Below are 18759 nucleotides of genomic sequence, written 5' to 3'. Positions count from 1 at the left end.
ACTGAATTTTGCTCCTGCTGCTTATTACAGAACATTACCTTTAAGAGACACTTGCAGCTGGTATTGATGACAGGCAACAAGACATTTGTCATCTATCCCCTTGGGCAACAATTATCCAGATGCAAACATGAGCAAGCAGATGCTCATTGGAAGGAAAAAGAAAAGGCAGCTGTTAGTAAACAGCTTTTACTTTACATGTTAGTAAACAAAAGTGCTCCTGATTGGATTTTGCATACAGGAGGTTTCCAACAGAGATCAGAATCAGCCAGCTAATCTGCCTCAGAGATGGCAATTTCCACAGGCTATAACTGGGAACTATGTATTCACTGGTAGGATGTGGAGAAGTCTTACAGAAATACTGAAGCAAGTTAGGAGCTGCAGAGATCAGTAACTTGGAATTTGTCACCCGCCTGCTTTAAGATTTAAATTAGATTGTACCTGGGCAGATAATACTGTTGAGAGGCCCAGAACACACTTCTTCCATGCAGCCTTCCCTGTCGTTCTTTGAACATTTGTTATCTCCTCAGTCATGCTGTTTCTTTCTGAGGACACAGTCAAAATAAAAGTAAAAGCAATGCCTAATAGGACTAGCAGATGCATTCAGCAGTATGATTCCACACTTCTGTAATCTTAAACAACTGCTTGTCATGGGTAGCAAGACAAGTTAACTTATGTGCTGTCTGTCAGTACCAACTTGTGCATGGATTTAATTTTTTATTAATAGAACAGTTGCGAACATTGCTAGAAAAGAAGTACTGAGGGTTGTTCAATTATGTAAGATGGCAATAATAGCTGCCATTAAGAACATTCTTGACTAGAATGTGTCTGAGAGGGCAAGGGAGTGTCCGTATTACAACAGTAGAGTATCTGGCTAGGGCCATTTTACTGGATCTCAGTTTTCAGTAGAGTGTGAAAGCCAAATGCTCAAGCTCAGCTCTTACTGATTTGGTGAATCACGGCTATTTGGTGACAGGACCAATACCTTATTTCCTAGGTAACTCTGCAATAAAAAACTAAGAAGACTGAACTTACATATTCTTACTGCACTGACCATGCCTTTATTAGAACTGTAAGACATGAATAACGTTTTTCACCTTATTTGAACTACCACTCCGATCTAGAGCCAGCAAGTAACTGCAGTAACCAAGGGCTGTAGCTTAGAAGTGACTAAACCATAAATGCTGCAACCTTGTTAAATCATGAAAAATTTATTCTCATTACATATATATGAAGGTAAAAGATTTCAGTCAATAGTGTTTTGAACAGCATTTCTGACATGAACCTGTTAGTGTAGCTACGCCAAAACTTAAAGTTAGTGTTTTGCATTTATTTAGTAATTAATTTCTAGTGTGTATATACAGAATTCATTTTCCTGTTAGAATACCAGAGACAATAATATTGCAACATTTACATTCATCATATAAAATGGCATAATGTACATTTTCAGCTTGGTGTAGATATATAAATATGTACAAAATAAACATTACTGTAATTAATATATTCAGACCAGGCATTATTTAGCTACATCAAAAGCAGATGCATGTAGATTTAAGTGAAAATGGTGAAAAACACCTTTGTGACATTAGTGACCATTATTTGCATATATGAAGTAGTACAGATAAAGGCTCCTCCTTCAAGCCTTCTGTGGGCATCCAATAATTTTAGTAAAAACAAAAGTAATTGAGAAGTATAAGATAATTATATATATAAATGTGTCATGATCAGATGGTTTACTAGGGTCCATCTTGATCGCAAATGGATAACAATGTAAAACATACACATTTGTTCAGAGCGTAAAATATTGCACAAGAGCAATTTCTTTTGAGGAAGACAATTCCTGTGTTTGTGAACAGCAAAAAATAGATCTTATGTAATAAAGAAATTATATATTTGCAGTTTATAAACCAAGGAACATTCAGTAATACTGTCAGAACTGTCATCCATTGACTTCTTCCCAGCCTGTTGTATGGCAATGGTATGTCATTAGCAAGATTTGGCAAAGAGAGAAGGCAGATAGACAGTACATGTATATATTTCTCACAGGCCAGACCAGATCCAATAGTTACCTAAACCAACTGCTGGATAGTTTCAGTTATCTGACAATTTCACCATTAAAGAAATATGAAAGTCTTCAATGTGTCTTTGAGTCAAAGATAAGTCTTCAACTTATCACAGTGATAATCACACAGTAGTAGAGTAAGATTCCATTCTCATCTGCTTGGAAGCCATCTTGTCTGAATTCCCAGTCTGAAGGGCACTTTCTTCAGTATCACTGTCACTGCTGTCTACAACTGTGCGATCCAAAACCATCTGACCAGTCCTCCTGTGTAGAAGAAAGTTCACCCCACTCTCCTGTATGGAGTTAGTTATAAAGTCTTCATCAGAAGAATGAAATGATTCATCATCTCCTGTGAAATGGTTGACAATGTGAATCCCATCAAAAGTGGTTTGGTCTGAGAAGTCTCTCTGGCCTTTTAGACATTTGATCTGTTAGAAAAGGCAGAAGTTAACATTTAATCAGAGCTGAAGAGTCCAGCAGTGAAAAAAACCCACCACCACAAACCCCCACATTTCCAAGAAATGTGTCATTGAACTCTTACTGGATTAAATTAAATGCTAGATCTGGAAGTAGCACATTTGATGATCGCTTCGAAACTCAGCTTCAATCAGAACAAAGTTGCTTCTCGCTTCTGGCTACTGAAGCCGAGACCTTGAAAGAATGTCTTAAATAGTACTTAGAATTTTCCAAAATTCTCCTTCCACCCCAGGAGTATTTCAGTTTTGAGGCTTAATAATCAAGGTGCCTAGAATCACCAATGACAGATTCTTCCAGGCTACTTACTGCCTCTTTAATATCCCCAACAAGGATCATTTATAGTTAGTTTTCTAGAATGGCCTGTTTGTTTTGACAGCACTTTTGGCAGTCACATCTTACTTCTACAGCTGCATTCTTTCCTTTATCACTTAGCTTCTCACTTGAGAAAAGCCCTCCCCCAGTCCCAAAGAGCAGTGTCCCAAGTGAATATTGCCAGTTTCACACAGGCACAAGAGAAAAAAACCAAATCAAAACCAACAAATATGCTTAGTTCTGTCTACACTGCAAGATCGAGTGTCTTTTCATTATATAGTTCAGACCCAGTGAGATTTCACATCAAGAAGCATGAGGGAAACTTCTCTTTGTACGGCATAAATAGATTGCAGTTTCAATTTTAAGAGAACATCAAACAAGACAAAAATGATTGTCAGACCACGGACATTAACATTTTAATTCAGAATGCACTGTGGAGTGATAAGCTATGACAACCATGCATTCAAGCTATTCAAAAGTAAAACCTAGAGCTCTGAAGTCTGCCAAGTCCCCTGTTAATTTAGTGAAAATGACTGCAATTCATGGACAACATTCTTGAGGTGTTTTGGTTTTGTTTTTTGTTTTTTTGTTTGTTTCAGAATTTCACTTTTGGTAGCTTTTAAGTAGCAACTACTACCTCAGGGTCAGTTTGACAGTCTAAGAGTATTAAGATTAAAAATCCTAAGGATGCAGAAGGACATGAAAAATGCATTACAGGAACTTCCTAATGTCACTCTGGAAGCTTAAAAGAGAAGATGCACCAAGTACTGTTTTGTAAGTGACTTTTCACAGTAACAGACACCTGGAAAATAGAAAGAAAAAGCCTGAAGAGCTTCTTTACACAAATCTATTTGACATTTCAGAAGTCTGAAGCACTATTCACTTTGATAAATTAAAAAAGTCATGTAGGTCCTTGCTATTGATACCAATAGAAGATTTTACCTGTCCATTTGGGGAAGAAGGAATCCCTGTACTTACCATGGGCTTGTGCAAAAGATGAGAATAAAAAAGGGGTTGAAACAGATCATAAGTGTCATAATCATGCTAGAAACCATCAAATCGGATGTTAACAGCACATAAAAGCTCCATCTTTAATATATATCAAAACATCCCTGTTAGAAATATGGGTACATGCTGTAGATCTAAACCTTGGTTGTACGTGCACACACTAATGTTACTTTTTTGCATTTTCTTCACATACACGCAGGCTGCAGCTGTTTCATGAGGAACTTGCTTGTGTCAAGGCAACACAATGTCCACACTTGCACAGCATAATTCATCATGTAACCAAAATCAGCTTATACCAAATATTAGATACTGGACAGTAACAACTATCTGGAATAAATAATTTTTACTCACTTATATACCTAGATACAGAAAGCCTAAGCTAGAGATTCTTGTGTTATTTAGAAATATTATTCCTAAAAATATCCTGAAATATAATCAGATTAGCTGCCACATGAAGTTTCCAAAACAGCTATCAATTTTAGTCACTAAGAAAATAAGACACAGAAAAACAAAACAAAACCCAACAATTTCTCTCTACCCTCACCACAGAAAAAAAGCTCTGCTGTACAAGTGACTACAAATTTCATATTACAGTAAGAAATTATATGCTTTTAGGTCTGCAGAATTAAGCCATTGGATCACCTGAAATTATAAAGCTGATACTCAGTGTTAGTTGTTTTGAACATTCAGAAAGCCAAGCCAATGACCTCAACTGTTTTCCTAAAGACTTCAACACATGATACCTTTAGATGAATGTATTTAGGTAACATGACAAAATCATGGCTTCCCGGTTTTAGGCAGTCACCTTTCCAAACACCAAATGAGTCTCTGTGGAAAATGCTGTTCATGAAAAAAATCATGAATAGACACAGCCTTTGCCAATTCCTAAAGTGAGTCTTGGAAAATAGTGTGTTTTTATTTTGTTATTTCAATGAAAGGATGCACAATCTGTGACCTTCCAGAAACACTTCTTTTGGACTGCAGCTTTACATTTGCCTGCCCTTTTTCTCAAGCACTCCTCACATCCAAGGGAAACCAAATTGCTAGGAAGAAACATGAATGTACTGTAGAGAATATATACAGCAAGTCTACTGATGGTCTTATAGTTCCATAACTTCTCTGCCTGCTTGAAAAATGGCCATCTCAGACAGAAGCACAGACAAGCACTGTAGCATAGAATTTGTTTGTATTGTGGGGATCAACAGGCTGGGTAGCAACACTACTGAAGAGGACATGGGGGGGCCTGACACACAGGAGGCTAAACATGAATCAGCAGTGTCCCTGAGTAGTGACAAAGGCTAACAGCACACTAGGCTGTATTGACAAGGACATAGCCAGTACATCATGGGAACCGATTCTTATCTGGCACTTGTTGGACTGCATCTGTCCTATTCTGCATTTGCTACCTCACTTCTTCCTCAGTACAAGATAGTCATGAGCAGATTCAGTGGAGAGGCACCAAGACAGTTAAGGGGCAGGAGCATACGCCTTCAGATAACAGAGAACCAGTTCGCTGAAATGCATGGTAGGAGAAGAGACATTGATCGTAACACAAAACGCAAGGTTGTGTTTGAATATGAAGGGAAGTAATCGCTACAAGGCTAGTTAAGAATTAGAACAGGTTGTTCAGAGACTGTGGACTCTCCATCCTCAGTGGGTTTCAACACCCAACCGACAAAGCCTAAAGGAATCTGCTTTGAATTCGGTATTGATCCTGTTTTCAGCAAGCAGTTGGACTAGAGGCCTCTCAGGGTCCCTTCCAACCTGAAAGACAGATTACAATTCAGCGAGATGTGTGAAAAGCAAGGGCAATGGGATGCATATTATGGTCTTATGGCAGCCATTTTGAGTTTGAGAAATTGAAATACTTTGTACCTGTGAAAATTACTGCACTACTTAAAAATGTAATGCCTTGACATTAAATGTCAGTACATTAATTTATCACAAAACCTAGACTTCAACAGAATCCTACTTTTATTTTACAATTAGAAGTCTGTCACTTTAATCTTGAAAATACTTAGAACATGTTGTTTTTCAATTGAAGGTAAAATCTGATTTGCATCTTAAATTTTTTTTTAAACATTAACATTGATGAAAGCAACTAATCTTCAAGAAATCAAAAGTATACAACACAACAGGCAGGGAACAGCTGTGCACTATTTTCACTTTTGTGTAGCTTCAGAGTTGAAGATACTTCAGGGGCACCTCAATCTAATGTTTGTTCAGGAGAATTTCTGAAGGAGCCTCATTATCTGCAATTTCTGTTGAAGCAGAAAATCTCTGTAAGGCTTCTCAAAGCATTTGGAAAAACTTGTAGACAGCATGCGCTCCAATACAATTAGATACCAGTAGCTAATGCCAGCTTAAGGCTCTAAAATACAGGTTTCTTAAAATGGAAAGTTTCATACTCTCGCGTAACTTTACAGTCTAGCAAGTGAGGCTCTGCACTGCTAATAGCAAAAGCAGTATCTTTTTTCAAGATGAGAACATAAGAAAGTGACCTACTGGCTCAGAATATTAGGCTGATGGACCATTGCCCTATCTCCAACAGTGAGAACAGGACTTTCACAGTGTTTTGTTTTTAAGTGAAAGCATGTGAATATGACCAATTTTTACAATCTATTCTCTTCATATTCCCAAGATCCCACTCACTTGTCCAGAAACTGCTGTAGCAGATATGAGAGTGCTAGCTGTTTCAGCATTCATTTATAGACCACTCATCCATGACTGATAATTTTTTTTTTTTTTGCAGTCTACCTCCACAGCTTCCTGTGGCAGTAAGCTCCAGAAAAAATTCCTTTATTTGTTTTCAATTAATCTCCTACTTGTTTCAGGAATTGCCCCCAAATTCTAGTAATGCAGGAACATGTGGTAAAGAGTTCTGCAGTCATGATTCTGAAACTTACATAATAACACCTGCCTCAACCTTCTCTCTAAAACAGAAGAGTCCTAAGCCTTTTCAGCCTCTCACGAACAGGCAGTGCTCAAGACCACTGACCATTTTAGTTGCCCTTTAACCTCCTACAGACCTTCTTTAAACTCTCTACATCCATCTTGAGGTATAGAGACCAGCCCTGCACCAAGGTTTTGTAGTGGCAATATAAACCCCTCTATTTTGTTTTTGATATGCTTCCTATTGATGCCCAACATTGTCTTGTCTGTTTTGGCTGCTGCTGCACACTGAGCCAATGATGTCAGAGGACTCTCAGCAACAACTCGAGAGTATCTTTCCTGATTTGCAACTACCAATTCTGTGTTTGCCATTGTGTAGGTATGGCTTAGATTTTGCAATTGATTAATTACCTTATTCACATTGAAGCTCATCTATCACCTTTTTAAGAGAGGCTTCACCTTTTTAAGAGAGGCTTCTTGAGATTCTTGGCATCAGTGTTTTATTCGACCACAGAAAAAGAGCTTAGAGTAGGAAGTAAGGCATTACACCATGATCTTGTCATTTGTGTAGCCAAGTGTATCAAGATAGCGGGAAATCCAACTAATCTGACTAAGGACTTGGAGCAGGAGGGGTACATGGACCCAACCCAAACACCCACACACCCAAACCCTAGTTCTAGTCCATCCTTATCATTCTACCTGAAGGAAAAAGAACAGCCCTTTTTCTTGCAGTCATGCTGAGCAGAGTATAGACTTGCACCCCAGGGTCTGTCACTTCTGTTCTCTTTTGTGCAATGAGCCAACATTGGTTAAAGCCTTTCAGTTTTAGGTCTGGCCCTCCTTCAAGTCAGGGGAACTAGACCTCTGTCACCCTGACAAGTGACATTCAAATGAACCTTAGCTTTGTCTTACTGCTTCGGTTTTGCAAGAATCTCAAATCTGATCACATCTGTAAAAAAAAACCCAGGTCTGGTAAACCCACATGTTTTGCTTTTAATTCTCAAATCCAGGTCGTATTGTCTAGATGACTGCAGCTTCAACCCAGTTTTCACTACAGCACATTCATACGGTCTTTAGGACATTTCAAAGGGTTAATAACATTATGTGACCAAAATGTATATCATCATTATCACTCCAAAAGCTAGTTGAATCAAGAACAGAATCTTAATAATAATGTTTGCATTTATATACCTTATTGTGCTTAAAGAATTTAGCATTTTAAAGACAAACTGTTACGTCCTACTGGTCAACATTTGAAAATACTTTAATTGTACATACTCTTGAACAGGTAACAGTACACTTTCACAAATTCAGAAGAGCTGAAAAAAGGCTACAATCAGATCCTTTAACCTCAGAATAAACTGTCTTACCTGATGCTGACTGCCTCATCAAGCCAGGCATGAAGGAGAGACAGTAAAAGAAAAATTTAGAAGTTTTAGTACAATTCAGAAGTTTTTCCATGTTAAATCATAGAATAGTTTGAAGGGTGCTAGTCAATTGCAAGCAAGTTATATTTCTAAGCCCCTTAGTTTTTTAAATAGAGAACATAAGTTAAATTTTCACGTGGGACTTCATGAGAGTTCTTAAGCTCTAGGAGACATTTTTATGTTGTAATCTGTGAGGTTGTTTTTTTAAAACTAGGAATTCAGTGGTGGAAAGAAGTCAAACTAAAACATTATTTTATGTTCCCTTTAAAAGGTTTCCGTAACCAATTCTTGAAATTTATTCAATTCTGAAGTAGTAAAGCAGAGTTTTAACAAAGCTTGCCAACGAATATTCAATCTACTCACAGTAAGGTAAGCAAGCAATACACAAGTGAGATCAAAGTATGATAAAAATATGAACACTGCCTTAGATGAATGAGATTGTTTGTGGCAGAAGGCGGTATGTTAAATTTTTATTTATAAAGTTACTGAATTCTTAGTGCTTGTACTTATAGTATAAGAGGAATCTAAAAATCGGAGTTCCCTCTATTTGTCTCCACCTTAGTAACAATAGGAAGTCTTAGTAAGATTTCCTGCTTAAAAACCGAACATGATTCAAAAGAAAACTAGAATGTTGCTGAAAGTATGATCTAACCACGTTTAGCTGAAGAGAAACACGTTATAAGCATTTTCAAATACCTGTCCTATAATTCAGAAAAACATTGTCAACATGAAAGGAGAGATTTAGAAGTTGAAATCTAATTACAAGCCAATTAAAATATCAGTTATGATCTATTAAATTATAATCACATTTAACATGAATAAAAACAATTTAATTTGAGTTCTTAAAAATTCCTGAGACTAATGGGCCACAGCATCTAATGGGATCCCTTATCATACTTAACAGTTGACTTACTGCTGACCCTCTCTTATTGTGACAAGATCACTCCAGTTTAAGGCATACGCTAGTACACTAACACTTCTTTAAAAAAAGCTCCCATTAACTTCTTTTGGAAAAGTGCTTATCTCAGAAAATGAAGCAGTCACAGCATCTCAGACTGAATTAATAGAAAATACATCATCATTTGGGAACTAATATTGGTCCAGGTAAGTTATGTTCAGTAGGTACTACCATGCGGAAGCATTTCCGCACATGCACACAGAAAGAATGAACAACGGTAAGGTTGCAGGCCTTTTCATGCTACTTTTTCCACTTCCAGGAACACAGGCAACTCCTTAGGTATCTTAAGCTCTCTGAAGCCCTTTTTTAAATACATGGTTATACTTGCAGTGAGCCACATTCATACTGAAACCATCACAACATGAACACTGCACAAATGGAGACATCATGAGCTAAACAAATAGTTGCAGTAACTAATATTAGCAATCCATCATCTAAAACAATTCTTAGCAAGTTTAATAGCTGTAGAGCTACAATGCAAATGGGGTTTCTAAAGTTCCCCAACAGAATCAGCTTCCTTATATGAAAGGGACTGATAGGCATGCATTGACACAGAACTGCAGAGCATTTTAATGAAAGCCATTGCTTACTGATCTTTGGAAAGTCTGATATTTTAAAAAAGTTTACATATGGTTTAATATATCCTGCAATAAAGAAAAAGTTTAATGCAAAACCAAACCAACTTTAAAGACATTCTTCATTTTCCTCAAGCTTGAGAGAGTTTTTACCCAAACGTGGATCATATACAAGAGACAGAGGATGGTCTTTTAAGAACTTCCTGCCAATTTGTATAGCTCTCAAGATTACATGTAAAATAAGATTATGTGTAAACTAAGTCAACAACACATATTGCATATAATTCAATAACATTAATTGTTTAGAAAGAGCAACACATCCTCTAACAAATTTAAAAATAAATTTGAAAAAGGTATGTTAAATTAGAAATGTGCTATCATTGTAACTGTATTAGGACAAAGCTTGAAGTTGTGGCTTTTATTTCAGTGTCAGTGAATTTCCTGTCTCACTTCAGTTAACATTAAGTATTTTTTTCCTAAAGCCATAGCTACAAATGCAGCTGTAAATGGGATTATTAACTTGTAAACAATAGCCATGAGCAATGCCAGACAAGGGTCACTCTTAGAAATTACTGATGATTCAAGAAGCCCAAACCAACCAGATGCCGAATCCAGGAACTCCCATTTACTCTTGCTTGCTCCCATTACCCAATCACTGTTGTCCCTCCTGAGGAAGAGGCCCTAATTTCAAACAGGCCTCACTGTTTGAAAGAGAACAGCTGAGAGGGACTGCATGGGCTTCTTTTCCCGAGGATCCATACGAAAATCTGCAGAGGTGACCACTCCCACATCTCTTACCAAAGCCATTCTGGATTCTCTAATGCCATATCTAGCTCTAGAGATTTAAAAGCTGAATTAGAATGCATTTTGTAGACCTCAAAAGATATGCAAGGAATATGTTAAAAAAAAAAAAAGAACTAAAAGAAAAGAGGGGGAAGAAATCACAATGAACTGTCTTGTCTTTTCACTGTGAGGCAGACATAGAAGAGATCTGCAACAGTCAGAGATATGCTTAGTAGAGAAATTCAGGAAATGGGTTGCATCTTCATTTATTGGTTTCACACAGTTGTAATTTCTTTCTGATTTAAAATATTAAAACTCTTCCAGAACAACTTCGAATCTTCTCAGATTTCCTAAAGATGTTCTGCTTCAGCTTAAGATCTAACCAATTTTGAAACTGATAGACAATTATATTCTCAAATAGGAAGTGTTACTATGCTGTTCTCTTTACTGTTCCTTTCCCTGAGATTTCATTTCATGTCAAAATTAAAAAAAATCCCAGCAAATTAGCTAGATTTTCCTGAAATCAAGCTGTTCAACACATTCTAATGGGTTGTTGTAAGAGTCACGGACATAAGGAGGAAAGTGAATGCATTTAAAAAAGCATTAAAAACTCTGGAAGACTATTTCCGTGAAGTTTTACTACTACACTCACATGGATAAAAATAGTTTTTCCCCTTGAGGTTCACACCTAAACTACAATTATTAAAGTTAGCCTGAAGTGTTCAAGATGGTGATTTGACATAAATTTGGGAATTAGCAGATTGGAATCACCATTACATAGCTTTATGATTTGTCTTTGCTTTTGCCTTCCCCCCACCCCAGAAGTGATATTTGTAAGGCAGTACTCAAGATTCTTCAGAAAGCAAAATTAAGCAAACCAAAATTGCTGTTTGAAGAAAATCCAGTGCATTAGGTACTGTGACTTAAGAAAGCAGGAAATGTCTCGATTATGCTTACAAATAACATGCAGTGAGAGCATTTAAAAAAAAATCTGTTGGCAAAATCACCTCCTTTGCTTAGTAGTTAATAAATCACTATTAAATATTTATCATGGAGGCTTTTTTTTTAAGACATAGTTTTGGCTTCAAAATCCTTTAAGTGTGGAAATTCATTTCTTCATCTAAAAATTTTCACCCAGCAGAAGATTCAGTCAGATAATAAAAATGCTGATTTTCAGACAAAAATTCTTGGAGGACTTGGTGGGGTATTTGGCTCCTTATTTTGAAGTGCAATAAGATGAATCTTGGAGAAGAGTTCATTTGATTTGTTAGCAGTTTTAGGACAAGCAGAAAACAGCAGATAGGGAAAATTAATTTTATATTACTTTCAGTATGGCAGAAGGGTTCAAAGGCAGCCGATTCGCAGCATAACTTAATGGTAGAAGACTGCATCTGTCCATGTCCAGTTGTTTCCAGGATCTCGTATGCATCTGAACTTCTTGATTTGCACTATCTCAAAACAGTACAACTGGTTTTGGAGTTCATATATTTAATTCAATCTAATATAGTTGCAGTATGATCTATCCACTTGTTACAGCAGTTGCAGCAAAACACCTTGAAACTGGCAACAACAGAAGCTGATCAGAAGTCAGAGCAAGTATTAAACTCCAGGCTTGATAACACTATTGGGGACCCAAAACCAGAACAGCAGTGAAGACAATATTATATACCCGAACAGACCTAGGCTGCTTTTTTTGGTTGCACCAATATGGCTGCTATTCTTAAAAGAAAAAAAAAGCCAAAAAGTCTCCAGACTGAGGTGGTTCGGTTTTTTTGTTCTCTATAAAATTATTAAAAGCAGCAGTCAGGAGGTACTACAACATTAGATGAATCTGCCCCACTCATCATTAACTCTTTGGAATCCAAGCTCACATATGTAATTAACTACTAAATTCTCCTGTTTAAGGAAAGAATTACCTTTCTTTTTGAAACTCGTAACAAGAGTAACACACTTGTATACAACCTGAAATATTTATCTCAAATGAACTTTGCTGACCATATCACTAGACAGCGTTCCAACCATTGCAGTGTGTCATAAGTGAAAAGCAAAAGAGCAACAAGAGATTTCCAAGACAGAGTCATTTCAGGCTTCTGGGTTTTTTTAATAGCACTTAAAATATCTGGCCTCTGTTTTAAGTTGCCAGCTTCTGTAAGTTGTAGTCAGTCTCATAGTAATACAAAATGCTTTGCAAAATCTGTATAGATGTCAGCAAGTTTAAATCTATGAAATAGTTTTAATGCATTAAAAGATAGCTCATCTCCAGTTGTCCTGCTATTTATTTCATATTGCTCTGAATGTACTCTTACATTTCCTGACCCAAATTTTTGTAAAAGAGTTTTTTTCCCAACATTATCAGTTAAAGAGCACTTGAGCCAAAAGGAAATATGATGTTAAATGTATCGTTGTGTATCAGTTTTACCATAGACGAGTCTGCTGTATTGTAAACGTGACAAAGATTAAAACTAGCAACAAGTGTTCAGACCAGAAGGTTTCCAGTGAATCAGAACAGGAAACCAATAAAGCAATCAATGGGAGGTCATGACTTTTTGATCACTGCACTGTATGGTTAAAGAATCTGGTTTTGATCTAGTGCTGTGTAATCAAATTAAACTTTGAAGTTCTGTATCAAATATGCAATTGAAATAGCAACAAGCGCTAAGGAAGTACCCAACTTTTAAACTATTTTCGAAAGAAATCAGTCTTCAGTAACTAAGTCAGATTTTATCTATTGAGGGAATTTTTCTAAGATCTGACAAGTTTGTTCTAGTGAGATTGTATGCAATTCCAAAAAACGTTCTAAGCTGACTTAGCCCTGGCAAGTTTCTAAAAAAAGCTACTTGGTAGGTGGAAGGAAAGTTCCCAGAAACTCTTCCTACAAGAAGTTCTAATGAAAGTGTTTATTTGGAGTGAGGACATGGCAACAAAAATATTTTAAAACAGCAGCATGATCACACTGAATGTACTGCAATTATTATATCCAAGGAACTAAATCTCAATGCTCCTTCTTCTTAGAGCATGCATCTATAAATACAAAAGTTACTGAAACCTCAAGCATTAACTAGAATGTACTGGCTGATACAGAGACTGAAAATATACCCATTATGGGCAACAGTTACAGGAAATGATCATTTCGCACTTTTACTCTGTCCTTTTAAAGCAGGAGTTAAATTCAGCATTTTTAAATGGACTAAGTAACATTTCTTTTTGCCTCTTATGCAGAAATTACTTCCATCTGTGCTGGCTGCCACTCTGAGAGTGATAAAAGAATTTTAGGAAGGGTTTCCACCATATTTCCACTCTTTACCCCACCTACATTCAGATAGATTTACAGAGGCATGTTACAGAGACATGTTACAAGCTAATACATAGCATTCCTCTTCTGAGCTTGTTTCTCACATAAATGGCACCTGTGTATAGTTGCTAACACAAATTTTTTTGCAAGGAACAACTAGTCAGATAAATTCAAACCAGTAGAACCAAAATCCCTCTACTTTTCAATACCCAAAACTTGATTTATAGGTGAAACATGGGATAGATCCTGACATACTCTAAACAGGGACTTGGCATAGTTAATTATAGCTAGCTACATTCATATATAATGCTACAATCAAGAACTAATATATTGCTCAGCAAGACAAATCTTGAGCTTTGATGCAGTAGGATACAGTCAGAAAAAAGGGAAGTATTTGTAAGGAGAGTAATTGCCAATCTTAATTTATTTTTTATCACTGAATCTAATCAGTCAGTAGTGGCAGTGAAACAGTTAAGATTAATACCTAAAACTGCTGCCCCCAAAGTGAACAAAGTCATACCTAGTCCATTTGAGGACAGACTACATCACTGTCCTGGTTACACTGTTCACATTTCAAGGTTTCCTTCACTCTCATGAGATGGAAGGTATTTTGTTGACAGTGGTGTTACTGGAGGGAAGGGAAAGGAATCGACCTTACCTAATGCAATGATGAAGATTGAGTTTGTGGCCAAAGATTTGTGGAATGGAGTACCATCATTACGGAATAAATCCTACCCCTTTGGGCAAGTGTAACATGTCTGTGTTAATTACACTATGAACACCCATTCAAAATTAACTGAATATTTTCATAAAATATACAGGGATTCCATTGTGCAATAATGCTTCTGCCTGTTGATTGCTTAGTTAAGCTTGACAACTTCTAAAGCTAGTTGTTTTATTAAGGGCAGAATAACTAAATGGGAGAAAGTTGCTGGAGAATTAAGACTCCCAATCAGTTTAGTCTCACACTTCTGTAACAATCTTGGTATTATCAAGCCACTATAACATCTCTTTCTCTCAAGGGCAAGCTGAATTAAATGAATAAAGCAATTCACTTTTCTAAAGCATACAGCATATATTTAACTACCCTGTGTCGACAAAGCTGCTACATTAGATTGGGTGTTTGCAAACCACATGACCTCACAAACGCTATCTTATCACATCACAGGTTCCTCAGACTGACCACAACCATTTAAATCAGACTCTGCCAGCACAGAGGCTCTGCAACTTTGACACGTACTAGTAAAGCAGCTACATTTTTAGCTGTCCAGCAGCTTTGCAAGAACTTTACTTGTGGGGAGGGAAAAATCTGATGGTCTCTTGTCCAACTGTGCTTGCAAGATACGGTAAAAGAAAAGCACATGATTTATTGTGCTATAAACTTCAACCACAAGTTGAAATGCTTACTTTGTAAATCTGAGGACTAACATATTTCCTTTTGGGGACAACATTTCTTATCAAGTAAGAAAACATTTATAGAGCACCACGTATTTTGAAAACATTTGTCTAGTAAAACAAACTATTAGAAGGTGTTAATGTGATTCTAGTCAGTATTGAGAAACAATTACAAGAGTGGTACAGAATTTTTAACAAACATTACAGTTTTAGTGAGAACTATGAAGTGAGGACAATGTAAAAATTGACTAAAATAAATCTCACAAAGAATAGCTGGTTTTGTGAAAGCAAGTGACAACTGTCAAGATACAAATATACACACAGAAAGAAAATACTACACTCCTTCCACCAGAAAGGGGGGAAAAATTAAGTTTGCAAGAGACTGAGTGGAAAACCATTATATATAATTATAAATTTTACAGGAAGAGCACTAGGCCTTTTTGGACTTTCTGTTCTCTCCTCAGTTCTGATGAAAGAAGTGTTTCATCCTATTTCTGTTTCTAAGATATCTAAATGCTGATAATTATGATCTTCTCTCATTCTCATTTTCCCATATGATCTGATCCACTGCTAGCCATCACCCTATAAATGTCTTCAGAGGAGAACTTTAAAAACATTCTAATAGGCTGAACTTTAACTAGAATTCACTTTCCCCTGCTAATCCTCCTATCTCAATCATGCAAAGCTATGTACAACTCATTCATAGCTTTAAAAGTTACTTAAAGATGTGCCCACACTGCAGTCATGACTGCAATACAGCACAGGCATATCCAAACCAAGTAGCTGGACTCCAGCAGTCCACATATAGCAGGATGAAGATCAGAGTATTTACCCAGCTTCAGAATGTAGTCTAGTGGTGCTTCAGATAAGAGAACATTTGATTTAGTAAGCATTGAATTTGACTCAAGGGAAGCCTAGCAACAGAATTAATGGAGGAAAGGAATAATGATTCCTGCTGGTATCCCACCATCAAGCTCAGATGCTATTCCTGTGAGAGAAACAGGAGCTAGGAATGCTGCTAGAAGCAGCCAACCCATCTTGCTGCGGGTCTGGAGTAGCTACTCCAGTGGACTACAAGCAGCAGCATCATTTTGTGGTCATCTATGGCTGATGGAGGAGTCATCGTTTAGCTGCTTGTTGAGATACTTCCTCATCTCCTCAGGGGACAACGTGGACTAAACTGTGTTGTGAGCCAGAACCACTCGCTATACCATACTGCTTCAAAATTATTAGCTAATAAAAAAAAGAGGAAATAATTTGGCACCTTTTAAACACAGCTTACCTACCATACAAGTTTATGGTATTTAAGACCAAAGGAACTGTTAATGTGGTTTAAGCTTTCCTCCTGTGTACTATAGTGCATTGAATTTTATTTAGGCATTGCATTATGTGGCCTCTATAGGTCGGGGTTTTTTAAATCCTTCACACTGATGGCTATGGTTTACTTTCCCTTCTCCATTTTAGTTTCAGCAGTGAAAACCTAGAAGGCTAACCCAAGCTGCAAAATGTATCCTTAATTCCGCCATATTACCAATTACTCCTTTGATCATAACTTATGCATTATTTATCCTCAGAGTAATTACTTAAAGTGTCTTGAATTTTATTTACACAAGCAAAATCTTTTAAAAGCATAGTATTTAATCTATGACTTTTGTATCTCTTTTTCACTAAGCCAATCTTAAAATGTTAGCTCACCAGGTGCAAGATCAGACCATGAGGTAACACCTATATCAGAATCTTACTGACTGCATTAGGTTCTTAAAAGATAGTATCAGATCTACTCCTAAATAAACTATACGTATGTGGGAATGGAAGAGTAGTAAACTAGTGGTCACTACCTGTTGGAATAGCCATCAAGTTTTCAGATACTGAAAATGGGAAATACTTTTAAAAAAAATCTCCCCTTTTCTGCATCATCAATATGCAAGAATTTAATCACAAGAATTTCACTTAAAGTTACTGTTATAGCCTTTTAAAAGCCTAAAAAAAAAATATCTTTCAGTAGAATAATGCTGCTCCAGTCATCCGTCATCTTGTTCTTTTCTATCAGCCATGCTGAAATATTGTTAACATGGTCAGTTTGCAGAGGGTTCTCCGTTGGAACAGTGTACCACATTAACATCAGGATGTTGTTTTTCATTCAAGTATCAAAAACACAAGCATAAGATTTGCACATTAGCAGACAACCTCATCTTTGCTTCCTTTCAAAATTTAACAAATAATTACTTGAAATGAGTATATCTCATTACAGAGATAGGAGAAAACTAGCTCCGTATTCTGTCTCTGACATTGGTCAATAGCAGATGCCTGGTAAAGAATGTAACAACAGGTAAATATGTAGTGGTACTTTCCCAGCATGTTCTCAAACTCCAGCAAGTAGCCCTTCTTTACATGTGACATCTGTGCATCTCCGGGGATTATTCCCCTGACCCTCCCCTCCTCAAACTTAGACAGTTGTTTTTTCCAATCTGTATTAGCATGGATTTTAGTATGTGGAATGATTTTGGATCTAAAGGAATGTAATCTTTTAAATGTGAAAAAATAATATTCTCTAGTGTTTTTTCAACACACCTCCAGCTTCATTTTAAAAGATACTAATTCTTGCACTGGAAGACAAGTGAACAGATGCTTCTTACCCATCTTCATCTCACAGTTTGAATATTTTTATACCCCCGCCCCTCAAAAGTCCTTGGATGAAAAAACAAAAAACAACCATTTCAATTTACTGATGTTATCTAGACACCAAAAGCAAGAATTGGCTGATCCTCCTCCTTCGGGCCACAAATTGCACTGGCTGCAGAAGGTAACTAAACAACAGCTAGAACAGTATGAGAAGCAAAAGGAAGTGCACAAACAAACAAGTCAGTTTATTTCAAAACTTGCTATTTTGCTTCAGTTATCTTCCCTGGTACTTTTGTGCTTATTATGCTTTTAGCATTAGTTCAGTCAAGTCCAAATTCAGTTTTTTGTATCCCCTGGGCATGCCAAGAGATACAGGAGAGAAACATCCCAGTATCTTTGGAAAGTTCTATTCAAATCTAAGACAAAAATTGCAGATAAATTCCCAGAAACCACCCTCTCTCCTCCACAAGTTTCCTTGACTCTATAGAGGTCCGAAACCTTGTATCTGGAAATAATTTTTTTTAACCTAAGAATATAGATCAAGACCAAAAGGTGCCAGGATTACAAAGAATATTTTGTATTTCCAAAATTCCAAATAATTTGTCAAAAGAAAAAAAAGCATCACTAAGCTCTGAGTATTCTTCAACTGCTTCTGAGCTAAAATCAGCTACTGAATCCCTCAAGTACAGGAAAACATTTTTAAAGGGGATTAAAAAAAAAAAAGCTCTCCAACATCCGTATTCCTGCTTTCTAAGGAAAAAATGCATGCTAAGTGAAGGAAACACTAAGTTTCTGTATGTTGCTGCTCCCCTTCATAAAACTATCCCCTAATGCAGATGGCCAATACACAGGAGAATCAGCCTTATGGAATAATGCTCTGCAATCCTGAATTGTAGAGGCTACTTGCTTTTGCGGACTTGAATACATATTAGGCAGAATTTAGCTTTTAATATGAAAAC

The 18759-nt window shown here is 36.7% G+C and overlaps 1 protein-coding gene across 3 annotated transcripts in view; it reads right to left on the bottom strand.

Annotated features, from left to right (window-relative positions):
- Positions 1-2181: 2181 nt before the first annotated feature.
- EVI5 (ecotropic viral integration site 5) overlaps positions 2182-18759 on the bottom strand; it is a gene marked incomplete at its 3' end in the record, with an annotated part of 70511 nt that continues 53933 nt past the window's right edge. For all 3 annotated transcript variants that reach the window (XM_082002879.1, XM_082002881.1, XM_082002880.1), the window contains one exon: positions 2182-2487. In XM_082002879.1, the coding sequence (XP_081859005.1) occupies positions 2182-2487 (306 nt within the window). The remainder of the gene's footprint in view (positions 2488-18759) is intronic.

The sequence above is a fragment of the Phaethon aethereus genome, assembly GCF_964289735.1.
Source record: "Phaethon aethereus genome assembly, chromosome: 8".
NCBI classification, from domain to species: domain Eukaryota; kingdom Metazoa; phylum Chordata; class Aves; order Phaethontiformes; family Phaethontidae; genus Phaethon; species Phaethon aethereus.
This window is presented reverse-complemented; position numbering and strand designations above follow the sequence as displayed.